This window comes from Rhopalosiphum padi, chromosome 4 (assembly GCF_020882245.1).
Source record: "Rhopalosiphum padi isolate XX-2018 chromosome 4, ASM2088224v1, whole genome shotgun sequence".
Classification (NCBI taxonomy): Eukaryota; Metazoa; Arthropoda; class Insecta; order Hemiptera; family Aphididae; genus Rhopalosiphum; species Rhopalosiphum padi.
Window position 1 is genome coordinate 42,811,379 of NC_083600.1, and position 15,064 is coordinate 42,826,442.

General features: G+C 26.9%; 1 protein-coding gene and 1 long non-coding RNA gene across 3 annotated transcripts; both read right to left on the reverse strand.

Moving 5' to 3' along the window:
- Positions 1-2,194: 2,194 nt before the first annotated feature.
- Positions 2,195-9,259, reverse strand: LOC132929252 (leucine-rich PPR motif-containing protein, mitochondrial). Its single transcript, XM_060994460.1, has 20 exons — positions 8,933-9,259; positions 8,719-8,864; positions 8,534-8,656; positions 8,200-8,467; positions 7,799-8,030; positions 7,536-7,727; positions 6,901-7,114; positions 6,601-6,822; positions 6,229-6,533; positions 5,972-6,148; positions 5,738-5,869; positions 5,455-5,650; positions 5,156-5,372; positions 4,854-5,085; positions 4,283-4,442; positions 3,741-4,216; positions 3,335-3,539; positions 2,932-3,213; positions 2,704-2,864; positions 2,195-2,422 (listed from the first exon to the last, which is right to left on the reverse strand). The coding sequence occupies exons 1-20, from the start codon at positions 9,103-9,105 to the stop codon at positions 2,345-2,347; spliced, it is 4,191 nt and encodes a 1,396-aa protein (XP_060850443.1). The 5' UTR covers positions 9,106-9,259; the 3' UTR covers positions 2,195-2,344.
- A 1,094-nt stretch (positions 9,260-10,353) lies between these two features.
- Positions 10,354-12,864, reverse strand: LOC132930963 (uncharacterized). 2 transcript variants are annotated; one of them, XR_009662307.1, is made up of 5 exons: positions 12,403-12,864; positions 12,225-12,340; positions 11,046-11,801; positions 10,841-10,956; positions 10,354-10,751 (listed from the first exon to the last, which is right to left on the reverse strand). It is a non-coding gene; the product is annotated as an uncharacterized LOC132930963 (long non-coding RNA). The 2 variants fall into 2 exon arrangements; XR_009662308.1 differs by having other exon boundaries at positions 10,835-10,956.
- Between the last annotated feature and the right edge of the window lie 2,200 nt (positions 12,865-15,064).

A 15,064-nucleotide genomic window follows, 5' to 3' on the forward strand; every position in this document is an offset into this window, starting at 1 on the left:
TTTGCGATCGTACGAAATCGTACTATGTCGGTGTCGGAGACGTCTCGCCGAGATATTATAAAAGCAAAAAAAAAATAAATATAAATTAAATACCATGGGAATTTTAAAATTTCCCCGTTAAAACCTGTAACTCGTTTGCGCACAACATAATATATTGTAGGAAGGAACCACTCGATTGCGCACGTATCGTTAACCTTATTAACACAATAATAAAATGCTATAATATTAGTTAAAATATTCACTGACTGCAGTCTTAAGTCTGTATAAGTGGAAAGAAAACGTGTGCGCAAACGGGTGGTTGCACTAGAAACAATCTGTACGCAAACGAGTTGTAAAATGTGCGAAAATGAGATGCAATTTTAGTAAATGTCCGCAAACCATGTGCACCCGTGTGCGGGATTACGGAAACTCGCACAAACAATGGTCAGCATATCTTTGAGTGGTGCAATGACGACGACGACTAAGTTGCGATGGTACTGAACGAGATTCATGTATTATATTAATTACATAGTTTATATAGTTTCTAACTAAAAAATCAAAAGAAGTAAAAAAATCTTTATATTATAAAAAATCCAATTTCACTTTCGAGACATTTTGCCTTATTGTTTATAGATTTTCCGAGGGATTTTCTGAAAAAATTATAAAAAGTAGAAAAACTGGTCAAAAATCAAAAATAATCACAAAAACTGGAAACAGGCATCTTTTTAAAAAACCGTTGAAAAAAGCAAAAAAAAAAACGATAATACACGAGGCCGACGCACGGACAACCGGTATATTTATGATGGCAATGCAAATTACATACCAAGACCAGTGGCGTGTCCAGCACAAAATAATTGGTTACCTACCTAGCCCAGTTTTGTTCTGTAGCGTGTAAGCGTGTTTATATTGTTTATAACTAAGATTTATCCTAGGGAAGATTTGTCCTATCATATGGAATATAGGTATGATAATAATAATATTCAATAATAAAATACCTATATTAATAATATTAATAGTAACATTTTTATTTTTGATAAAAAAAAAACCAAACAGTCGAATAAAAATTGGGTAGGCCCGGGCCTAGTCGGCCTACCCTGCAAACACGCCACTGGTTCACAAATTATATCATAATTTCATACCAATTTGGGATCTTTCTATGTCACAAATCTTACATTACACATTTAGTTCACAGTAATACTGTCTCTAAAACTATCTCTGTAGTATATATACATATATAATATATAGATTTGACGTCTATTCAAGTCAAAATAAAAAAAGTGGGCAAGTGGGTATCGCTCTGCTGTATAGTAGTGATGCAGAGTAGGTCACTATAATAGATGTGTTAAATTTGAATCCAACGACTGATATCATTGTATACGAAAAACGATTCTGAACGGAGATGATTTGTCAGTAAATGGTAATTAGCAGGATATATCATATTATTACCTATATTTAAATTGTAATATATCGTTATTTTACGCGATTTCGTAAAAAATTAAATTTCTTAAGCTCATAACATTTTTTCTTTATCGACGCTAGAATTTTTTTTACAATTACTTAAAGGAAAACTTATGAATAACCTTGTATTGGATTTTTGAACCTTAAGTATAAATCACAAAAATGTTATGAATTTTCAACTTCAAAATTCCTTGTAAATCTTCGCGATTTTGATATATTTTGTAAATATTTGAACTTTAAATGCTTATAAACAATAATCGTTAGTCATGATTTTTGATTTTTTTTTACTACGATAAGTTCAACTTATAATAAACCTTGTATTAAATTTTAAAGATTTTTTGAATAGTCAAATTTTATTTATCGGCATTTTAAGAAAAAAAACTTAAAAAATTCAAAAATTTCAATTGTCTATAACTAACTTAAAAAAATTCTAAATATTTTGAAAATTTAATCGTAAATAGATAACGCTAATATAAACATTTGGTGAAAATTTCAAGTATTTATAATGATTTGTTTTTGAGTTACAGCAAAATCAAAAAATCGATTTTGTCAAAAAGTGGTTATGCGTAAAAATTCCCGTTTTTCTGTAATTTTTTCGGGGTTTTTCCCGACGCTTTTGAAAACTATTGGAAATTTTTTACCCCCCCCCCCCCCCAAAGTACTTTTCCTTTTCAAAGAGAGGCTGAAGTCAAAAATCGAAACATTATTACTACTCCAAAAAGTGATGACAGACACAAAAAAAAAATTAAAACACACATCATAGTAAAATCAATACATTCATCACTCCGTTCAGGATTTAAAATAACACATTTTATGATTTTTAATTAAAATATATTTACATAAAAAAAAAATACAATAACACAATATTGAAGGAATATACTACTTTGTAAACTTAAAAATAATTTGTTTAGACTTTTGCTACTTTTTCATCGTCAGATGAATCACTGGAATCATCACTATGAATATTTGAATTCTTGAAGTTTGTCTATAAATAAAAATAGGAACATCCATGACATTAAAATTTTTTATTGGATATTTAACATATTTTTATATTATATGAAAAACTATAAGACATTGGCAAACAGTAACATTAGAGCTATAATGTTCTGTATGATTCATCACATTTAAGTAATGTTTAAGTTGAATGAGAATAATAATTTAATATGAATATTAAATATAACAAATATAAATGATAACAAAATAGGTATTCTCACACTAAAAATTATAGACTATATTCATTACATTGTAAACTAATATTTCACTCACCTTTTTTTCTATATTATCAATATTGTATTTAAATGTTTCTCCCTGGGACTCAAGATTTTTTTTAACTCTAATTATAGCTGACTTATTAATGTCTCCAAGTGTAATTTTCTCTAAAGCCTTGTCTAATACTTTGCTAGCTTCAATGACATTGCCTTGATTAACTAAATTAAAACATTAAATAATAAGCTAAATTATGAAATTGAAATACTTTTATTTTTCTCAACTAACCATAAGAGTCTATAATAGCACTATAAACTATTCCAAGATTTGCACTGTGATTGACTTCCTTAAAATTGGGTAATATTTCTAAGAGTTTATAACCCAACTCAATATTGTTATTTGTACGAATATCTGATAATAATTGTCGATACTGAACAAACTTCAAATTTTCAAATTCTTTGGTAATGGTAATAGCTTCATCAAACTTTTTATTCAACATGAAATGAGACCACAAACTATTTGCAAAGACCTTATAACCAAGTGGTGAGACTTTGGTATGTAATCTTTCAACTAAAAATAAAATAAAATCATGTTAATTAAAAAAAATTAAATCATAACATAATATTTATTTTATTGTATCATCAGTTTACAATACAAATAAATTGTATTGATTTTAATAAATTATACTAACTTATTGGTATGAATGATGAGTCACTATTTAATATGTTCACTAAATTACCACCTGGAACATTCTTTATAAATTCAGATAATTTTTCTGTATCATTTATATTTTCATCAATACCAGCTTCTAAACGAGCTATTAGATCGTTAACATTACCATTTGATTGATAAGCGTTAAATATTTTGTTATTCAAATTCAATTTATTGCTCATAACCTTAAAAAAAATTAATTAAATTCATTAGTATAATATATTGATTAGAAACAGTAAAATCTCAATAACTCAATAAAACAAATAACAAAATTTACTTTAAACATAATTATACATTAACCATAATGTTTTTATAAATAAGTACTGTTGGATTAATGTAAATTATTGAGATCAGTTTTAAGTACACATTAAACAAGATTATTTTACCTTAGTAACTTTTGAACTTAGATATTCTAAACTTTCTATATGGCCAGCTTCTGAAAGGTTTTTTACCAAGAAAGCTAATATACTTTTTGTTATTGGCCTACTACTTTCTAACATGCCTTTTGCAATTTCAAATGCTTCTTTTAATCTTTTTTCACGTACTAACAACTCAATGATTTTAGATTCACTTGATGTGTTAATACTAGATCCTTTAGAATATATAGTTTTGCGCAACTCAAGAGCTTGAGTAATGTTATTATTTTTTATACATAACTCAAGTTCAGAAGATAAACTTTTATTAACATCACTAGGGACAACTAAAGATTTTTCTTTTGGTTTCTTAACTGTGAAAGGAACTTCAAGTTCATTTTTCTTTAAAAGCTCGCTTAAAGACCACATGAAATGTTCTGATGGTTGGCAATCTTCTTCCTGCATTTGAGTCCAAAGAGCCATAGCTTCTTCGACTTTATTATTTTTACCTAATACAAATATTAAATAAAACTTGTTATTATTAATCATAATATATTACAATGAAGCAACTTAACTGTACATCTGTAGAAGTTCATTAAATATATTAGTCCTGTCAAATTGACCAATGTTTTTTGTAACCTCCAGCAAACGAATGAGAGATTCTTCGGCATTCTCAGATCCATATTTAGCACAAGCAGAATTAATACGATCTTGTCTAGTTCGTAATCCTGGAGTCTAAATAATATAATTCAATATTCATGTTTATTGAGGATTTTCTTTAGCATAATTTTTTTAAATATTATCAAAATATTAAATTTCTATTTTTAACCAAAATTAAATATTATAGATGGATATTTTCTATTTAATTAGATAAAATATTGAACTATAAAAATTAAAAATTTCGATTGTTTATATTTTTATTTACCAATGTGAGTAAAAAATATTTAAAATGTGCACAAGAGTAACTCTTAAAACTGTTTTAATAAGAACATATAAAAGAACTTATTTAATTAAACACCTAAAGAAATAATTATTTAAAATTAATTTTTTTATATTGATTTGGTGAGATTTATCCTTAAAAATAATCTTTAACTTAAACCACAATAATCATTAATTAAAAAAATTAAATATTAATATATTACATACCTCTAAAATTTTACGAGCTTGTTTTACACGGTCACATTCAATAAATGCAAACATAAGATCATACAACGAATTTACTTCACCGTGTACAGTAGTACTCAAATCAGTTAACACTTGCAAGGAAATAGCATCTTCCGCTTGAATAAATTTCAAAGCTAATTCATTTTTCCATGGAGTACATCTGTATGTTTTACAACACCATTCAAATTTCTCCAAAGCTCCTTTAATATTATTGCTAAACACATACACATACACAATACAATATTAAATTTAAATCATAAATTAATATAATATAAACTTATTACTTGACAATATGAACTTTTATTAATGGTCCTAAAAGTATATTTGATACAGATATAATGTTGTTATTGATAATTAAATCAAATACTTTTTGAAGATTTTCTACGTTGCCAGTTTCAGCTACAGTATTTAATAACTTCCAACAAATATTGGCATGTTGAAATGATGTAAATTCAGTATTATCATCAAATTGTTTAAATGAAGATAGAAAATCTATAGCATCTAAATACAATAAATTTAATATTATTTTCATTTATTAATAAAATTCAAAATAATAAGCTTTTAATATAAATCACAGACTTACCTTCAACACCATCCGATTTAGCTATTACTTCGGCCATTTTAATAACCTTAAATTTGTCCAGAGTAAATTCAGGATTATTAGTTTTTATTTCATGAAAAATTTGTTTTGCTTCGGCCAGTTTATTGTGATTTAAATACAGATCAATCAGTAAAAACATTGACCCAGGTGGAATACTAAATCCTTCAGCTACTAATTTCTAAATGTAAAATAAATTTAAATTTAAACTGAATAATAAAATATAATATAGATACATATATTATTAAATTATGAACTGAATATTTACATCTTTAAATGCAGAAGCTTTTTCTAAATTGTTATTTTTACAATACAAATTTAACAATTGTCTTTTAGTTCCGTTTTTAGATTCACCTGAGGCTTCTGCTTTATTAATTATTTTTTCCAATGTATTTTCATCCTACAATAAAAAAAATACATTTTTTCAATATGAAAATATTAAACCAATTTTGTAAAAAAAAATGGAGTTAATATAAAAAAATTATAAATTATTTACACTTACTACATTAGATGATGTATAACCACCTGGCTTGACACTCAATCCTGATTTAATTACTAAATTAGAATCTGTTAAGTTTTCTAATAAACTTGTTATTTCAAAAGTTAATTTTCCTTGTAGATGATTTTGTATTTGTTCTGATGCGTAAGCATTAATTCCCAAGCCTTTACCATACATGTTCTAATATTTTTTCAATAAAAATTGAATTTGTTATAGATACATTTCAATCGCAATTAACTAAATAATTATATAAAATTTACTTCTAATAATTCATGAACGATTTCCACAACCCCTGGAGTCAGTTTTAAGTTTCGAACAATGTCAATTAGAACTTGACTAATGAATTCTCGCATTTCAGTTATTTGTTCTTCTGTATGAATAGAATTTTTATCAAATTTTTCTTGTTTTGACAATTCTGGGGCAGTAACAAGGGAATATCTCGAAAATCCATTGCATATTTGTTGGAGTAATACAATGAATGATGTTATATCATTACCAGCCAAAAATGCATTAACTAATGGACGACGAATTAAAGAAGGGACGTAGAATGCACGACTGGTAGCAGCTGTTAATAAATAAAAATTAATAAGATTATTATAATTTTATAATTGAATCTATGAAAAATTATATACCAATGTCTGCTGCTAGACGAATCTTCTTTTCAGACAGTAAATACAAAACTACTGAATGTGTAGTTGTGCCTGTTGGTATACCTAACATTTGTAATTCATTAATGATTTTTGCTCCATCATTGTCATTTTTAAACATTGCTGGTAAAATATAAAACCGGAGGGTATCAATATTAGGGTTTAATTCATACTCATTAACCATAATGCTCAGCACATCTTTTAATCCTACAACAAAAAAATAATTTAAATGATAATTTTTTAAGATACTCGACTAAAAATTAATATATAAAAAAAAGTAATTACCTTGCAAATCATTTTGTTTATTTTTAGCAACAAAAATTGGCCAAAAATAATGTTGTCTAATAGGATGATCATTTTCTTTCAGATACTTGAACATGCCTAATGCTATATCAATTGATCCATTCTTCAGCGCCAATTCAGTTGCAACTTCAAATGCTTTAGAATTTGACCCTTCGGATACTAATTTCTTGCAAAACCCAATCACATTATCCAGAGACTAAAAAAAACATTTGAATATAAAACCATAAAATAACCAGAAAAGACACTTTTCATTTTTTACATAGATTTTTATGAAGAACAGACTTGTTACACCTATTGGTAAATCAATACTGCTATCATAATAATAGTTCTCATTATTTTAATCTTCTAATTACTAAATTTAAAAAAAATGTAAGTAATAAAATGTGTAAAATAAATTTTTGAATTTTTTCAGTAAAAAGAAAATGTTATTTATTACAAATTAGTGGATACACTAATTTGCCTAGAAATTTAAGATTTTTGATTTATTGGATGTTTTAATTCTGGTTATTACTTATTCTATGATAACACATAAACCATAAAATAATAAAGTATATGTAATCACATGTGAAATATATGACTACAATTAAAAAAAAATAACATTTTAAAACTGTTCTTACACTATTAACTTTTGTAAGATGGCCAATCAAGAAACGACCAATTGGTGGGGAAGTTCCATCAGCCTTTAGTGGTTTTGTCATTGTATCAAATATTTTAAATGCAATTTCTTCTTGGCCAGTAGTCACTAATTTATAAATACAATTAATAGCATCTTGATTATACCCAGACGATTTTGAAATTCTAGTCATTATCTATAGTTAATAAGAAAATATTTGTAAATAAGTACTTTTAAAAATGTAAAAAAATATTAAAATAAGCATACTTGTTCGATTTTATCACCATGACCATTGACAGCCAATGAATATACAATATCAAGATATTCTTTATCACTTAAATAGATTTCTTTATTATCACAAATGTCCAAAACGTCGACTACTTTAGCAATATCGCCATTTTTGGCATACCCTGAAGCTAATAATGTATATGTATCTGATGTGGGTTCCAGATTTGATTCTTTCATAACATTTAAAACACCTTCAGCACTCTCCATATCACTAAAATATGAATAATAATTAGTTATAAATCATGATTGTATACACTGTGTACAGTACAGTAATTACACATTAATGTTAATTATATGAATAAAACATAAATATTTTATACATGTAAAAAGTTAAAAATTAAAAATAAAACAAATTATATATAATGAGCACTATAAAATACCTATTTTGTGAATGACCCATGACTAAGGCATTGAAAACTATTTTGTTTATTGGTAGCTCTTTATCACGCATATACTCTAATATACGACTAGCACCAGCAATATCACCATTTTGACAATAGCCTGTTATTAAGTGTTGAAAAGTTACACGATTAGGTGTAATACCTTTTTTTTCCAAATCTTCTAAAAATTCAGTTGGAGAGAATGCATAATTATTTTCCAAATATACTTTCAGCAATGTGTTGTAATGACTTATGTCCAGAGGAACACCTATAAATAAAATATAAAATAAATATATTATTTATATTTATTTGTAATAAACAAATAAGTGCATACCAATATCATTTATAGCTCGCCATATTTTTTGAACAAGTATTGTTCGATTTTGAGGTAATTCATCAGGCACCAAGCTACCACAACATCGAAGAACCATTAATGACTGCGATGGAGTGGCAGTTTCTATAAAAAAAGATATATATGTGAAAAAATTCTTAAGGTAAAAAAAAAATAAAACAACTCACTAGAAATCAGAATTTCATTTAAAATCTCTTCAATTTCTCTTTTCGATATACGACCCATTCGTCTTAAATCAAAATCAAGTTTTTTAATATAATCATCGATTTTGTTGGTTGAGGTATTTTGATGAATAGCTGATGAGAAAAATGACCTAAGTACATAAAATAATATAAAATTTAAAAATACTCCATTTTTTGAATAGAACCGAAGGAAACTTACCGATTTGGAAGTATATTGGTATTGCAATATGTAATACTAGCATTATTGGTTTCTGAAAATTTCTTATGAGGAATATGAGAATTCGTATTTGATATTAGTGTGTTGCTAATCCTATGACGGCTTAAATTGTAAGCAGTACGTATGTGCTTAGAGCACTGTATTAAAACAGACATGTTGAAGTTTAATATTAGGTTTCAAATAAATCGATAAAACAATATTTAAATACAATTCGTCAATCAGACGACCAGCAAAATTTAGTTTCACAAATCTCTACCGCTACGATTAGAATTAGAAGAATCTTTAAAATAACCTTAAAATGGATTAAAATATTGTGCTCACTATCACGGTCGTGGATAGATAATATTATTATCATAAAATAAAAATATAATATTATTGGTACTATCTACAACCATGGTACAGATTCGGGGAACAACCCATTGATAAATAGGTAACGTATCACCTAGATCCCGCGACAAGTAGATCCAGGTACGTCAACTGGATCCCATTGGACATTTAGAACCTCAAAGACAATTTAGATTTCATATTAACTATAATCTCCCACGTCATTTAGGTACCCAGAAATCAGCGGTAATTTAAAAAACTTGTCTAAAAAAAATACTTAAATAACAATTTAAATTTTAAAAATATTATGAAATAGTATGAAGTATAAGAAGTTACATGGCGTTAGTAAAATCTCTAATTCCATTAATTATGATATTAGATTCGATGTTTTAAATAAGTAGTAACGTTTCATTATATTCTAATATACACGATATATGAATTATCGATTATGTTAATGTAGAACTTATATATAATTTTTAAAAGAACTTGCTCAAATCCCTACATATTATAATAGGTAAGTACATTAAAACCTAACCATTAACCTAACAGGGTGACTATACTTATTTACAAGCATTGTATGACCACTTATTCCTTTAATGTTAAATTTATATTGGACTTATTTATAAGTTTATAATATTTCTCGTTTCTTAATATAAATAATTATTTAATTGGTATTTAATAAAAAAAAATGTATGCAAGGTAACTATAAGATAAGAATAACAGTGTTAGGTAATTTTCCACACCACCTTTATTATTAAACGACGTACAATAACATTGTCCGTATTGTTTAATAACTTTATGAGGTATTACACGAGGCGCGTTTTTTTATTGTGGTGTCCCCAGTAGGCCTAATCCACATCGTAAACGAGAACGCATCATATGCAGGTGCGTATTTAGGTAGGGGTTTTGGGTTCAGTTGTCCAGAACGGCAAAATTTTAAAGATTTAGAGGGGCGGTAAATTTTTATTTCGTACTGGCGCAGTGACGTCAATCATTAATAATTTTCACAACACATGTGTGCCATAGAGGTATAAAATACTATACAGTATTTATATAACATGGTATTCTATGGTATTAACAGTTTGACCACTATTGCGCGGCGTAGAAGTTTTTTAATTTTTTTTTAATGGGGGGAATGCGGCAAAATATGTGTTGCCCTTATCCTAAAATTCCTAAATACACAACTGATCATATGAATGCATTCAAATAATAAAAAAAAAATATACAATAACTTAAACTATGTAGGTATTAATAAAATTATATAATATAAAACGGGTAATGTGTATAATATATGTGTGTTGCCGGCCGGCGATAGTGAATGTGTTGGATGAGTGGATGAGAGATGAGCGCTAATGCGTAAAGGGGGGACAACTAAATTAAGATGAGCTTCTTATTGATGCTGCCAATCTTCCTCCGGGTTGAAACGAAGCTGAGTGCCGACACATTTCCCATCAGCTTTGTGACAAATTCTTCTTCACTAATAAATATTAAATAATTATATATAGTATACTGTACCGTCTGTACCTACTACGATTCCAAAAGTTATAATATAATACAAACAAATACTTTGGACAGTTGATTATCAGTTGAATTTCTTTTTGCTGCTGCCAATCTTCCTCCGGTTTGAAACGAAGCCGAGTGCTGACACATTTCCCATCAGCTTTGTGACAAATTCTTCTTCACTAATAAATATTAAATAATTATATATAGTATACTGTACCGTCTGTACCTACTACGGTTCTAAAAGTTATAATATAATACAAACAAATACTTTGGACAGTTGATTATCAGTTGAATTTCTTTTTGCTGCTGCCAATCTTCCTCCAAGTTGAAATGAAGCCGAGTGCCGACACATTTCCCATCAGCTCAATGACAAATTCTCCGTCGGTGGATAGTCCATGATCCAGCCAAATGTTCGGTTCCTATAAAACTTCAACTAATGTGCTAATTAAATTAAATTTAAACTTATAGTAAAATTTTAATGTTTAAGAAATCTATGTTGGTGTTCTTTTATTTTTGAATTTAAATTAATTTGAAATTTTATATTCATAATTTATTAGTTAAAAATGTAAACAAGAACTAAAAAGATTATAGTATATTGCAGTTTAACTTTCTGTTCGGTGGCCACCTTTTTAATTCCTCACTCTCTTTTGTAAGAAAGTTAAACAGCACAATAACTATAAAAAAATATAAATTTAAACATACACAAAGACGAACTAGCTTTGTGATAAGAAAAAAAAATTGAAAAAATTGGTAATTTATCAACGTATTATTAAAATAAAAAGAACACCTAAAACCGTAGTACAGTATATTATCTGAAAAAAAAACCATAAAAATTAAATATAATTTAAGTAAATATTCATAATATACTGTACTACTGTTCAAAAAATTATATTATTAAACAAACACAGCCTTGCGACACTTATTTGTGTTATTCAGATGAGCTTCTTAATGATACTGCCAATCGTCCTCCGGGTTATAGCGTAATTATTTCACTTTTTTTGTTTTTCCGATATTATGGCAAGATCTGAAATTTTTTGTTTTATTTTACTATTTACCACCCAAAGTACCAAATAGATCCATATTTGCTACAAGAATTCATGACAAACAAAAAATAAACTACATAATTGTAAGATCATTATACATTTTTCGCTACGTTCACGTCCAGGATCTAAGGTGTACTATTCTACTACTATTCTAATATAATATAATCGCGAATAATACAAATAATACATGGTTGTTATTTCTCACAATTTTTTTCTACTATAACTAATGAGTAAAATAAGTAGGCATTGTGTACTATTTTTTCATTGGACCCTGGAGAATAAAATATGCGTCTACATCAACTACATCGTCCGACTAGCGCGGATTGTTCATATAAATTTGTATATTTTATTTTAAGTTTAAAAAATAATTTTAATCCCAAAAAATAAAATAAAAAAAAACTTACTTAAGCGTCGACTGTTCCCGTGAAACCGAGTTGTGTCAATCTTCAGACTATACGTAGTAGTGCACCGCCGCCGAAGAAACTGCAAATTTTCTTCATATCGTTCTTCAATCGTGATTCTAAATGAGAATAAAAATTCATTTTTATGAAAATAAACAGCACGAAATTAAAATGAGAGTACTTGTCATGTACTTCAGTACTGTTCATTAAGACTATTATAGAATTGTTAATCATCTTCGACGAATGTCATCGATTGTCGTATACCACAGATGACGAATAATATAATATGATAAATCTATGGTTTTTTTTTTTTATAGAACTTTTTTTTTTTTTTTTTTTTTATTTTTTTAAGGCTTCGACAACTTAGGTCATTAGCCTGTAGGTTGGTAGGGTTGGTACAGTAGGGTTGAAACAGTAGGGGTGTTACACGTGAGTGTATTTGGCAGAATTTTTAATGGGGCACCCGTAGGTTTCTGCCATGCCCCGGGGTGGGGGGATGGCAGCACTTGTTCTCCGGACACCGTGACTTGCCCGGAGAAAAATGCCACCCAGTGGCCGAGGATCGAACCGGAGCCGGCTGCGCCGCAGCCGACGAATTAAACCGCTCGACCACCCCGTCCCCCCTTTTATAGAACTCTTTGTGATATTATACGATCTTTTTTTTTTTTCTATTTTAGCTGTTTGACATATGAACGTAAAATTGAAACATTTAAACTATAGACCAAATCTTTGTAGATATTGCAAAGTATTAATATTTTATTCTAATGAAAATGATTACAAATTATTTAATTTAATCTATAAAAATAGTAAACTAAACAAAAATAATTATATTATTATATATATTTAAAAAAAAGAATTATGATTTATGATTAATATAGTTATGTTTCTGAGTTATTATTTCTGCATACTTTTGGTTTTAATCACGCAGTGCTTTAACTTAATATTACATATTATTACATTTAAACTTACATATATATATCTAAAGACACCTATCATAATAGAAACAAATTCATACATTTCCTTTATTATGGTTTCATGTAACAAATAGTACCTAGTCAATGCTTTGAGGAATTCAATTTTCAGTACCATTTTACAAAATAATCAAAAATTACATTAAATTAAAGATAAAGAAGTAATTATATTACAGTGTTGCTTTATACATTAGTGATTAAGTTTATTACTGTAATTAGTGTGTGAAATTTGAATTTGAAAGAGACAGTCAGTCAACCTTCATTAATAAGTATAATTTTGATATAATATTATATGTTGATTGATATTGCTAAGTATTTTATTTTTTTTTTTTGTGTAAAGTTTGACAAGCTACATTTTTTCCGAAAACATTGCATTTATCATAATTATTATTATAATATTGTATAAATAATAAATATAATTTATACCGTATTATATTATTGTTATATACTTTTGAGTTAATAGGTACAACCCTTTCGTAAAATAATTTAAATAAATAATATCTTAAGATTAATCTATACGTATGTCAAAAATGTCATAGTGTCCGTATAGTATAACATGTAAAAAAAACTTTTATACAAATAATGTTTTAAATAATAACAAAATATCGTAAATATACATAATTTCAAAATATTTTGGAAAAATACTATTTGTAAGAAATATTCTCATAAGAATTTAATTAAAGTTTTAAGTATCTAAGATTATTCGTTTTTAACTATAACAAAATATAAAAATTATTTGAGAAAAAATATTTATTTTTAGAGTGGTTGTATAATAAACATTTAATAAGTTATATGTATAATACTGAACTTCAAATAGTCATAAAAAATAATGTGACTTTCCAGTAAACATTTTATTTTTGTTTTAGGTTAAAAAAATTTAATGAGAATTAGTATATTAAAAGACAATATTATATAAATATCTGATGAAAAAATAATTTGAAAATTGTTTAGATTTAGACAAAATTTGTCAAAATTTTGATTTTAAACGTTTATAAAAATATAATACCGTGACTATACATTTTTTATTGCAGTAATTTAGTGACTGATGAGGAACATTGTATTAAATTTTAAATCATATTTGCTATCAATAATTTTTATCGGCTTAAAAAAAAAAAATAATTAATTATTTAAAATTGTTAAAATGTTTTTATAATTATACAATGTATAGGAAATCATAATGTAGACAGTTGGTAAAATTTTCAACATTCTATGGTTAGAAATTTGAACTAAAACTTATTAAATTAATTAATTTTGTCGAAATTATACAAGTATATATAGCGTAATGATTCCAGTTTTTCCGATATTATGACAAGATCTAAAATTGTTTATGTTATTTTACTATTAACCACCCAAACTACTAAATATATCATATTTGCTACAAGAATTCATAACAGATAAAAAAAAAACTAAATAAATTTAAAATCAATATAGATTCATTGCTACGTCCAGGATCCAAGGTATAATTGACGAATTTATTTTATTCTTGGCTATTTTTTAACTTTAACCTTTTAGAACTCTCATGCCATATTCACAAATTAAAAACAGTTTGCGGACCAGACAAAAATAAAAATTTTATATTCTTAAATTATTTACTATGAAAAAAATTATTATCTAGAACTTTAAAATAATAAAATATTAAAAAAAAGATTTCATCGTTTAAGAATTTAAAATGGGTCGTATACAATAACCCGCCGGTTGCCGACTATCGGAAATAGAATATAGGTCTAAGTAATCGGGGTGGCAGCTTGTACAAGTCAATAAATATTTATTTAAAGTATAAAAACTAATTTATTACTACCCTAAAATTATAAGAAAATTAACCTACGTAAGTATCCTTCGACGCTTTTCGACGAAATAAAGCTGTGCCATATT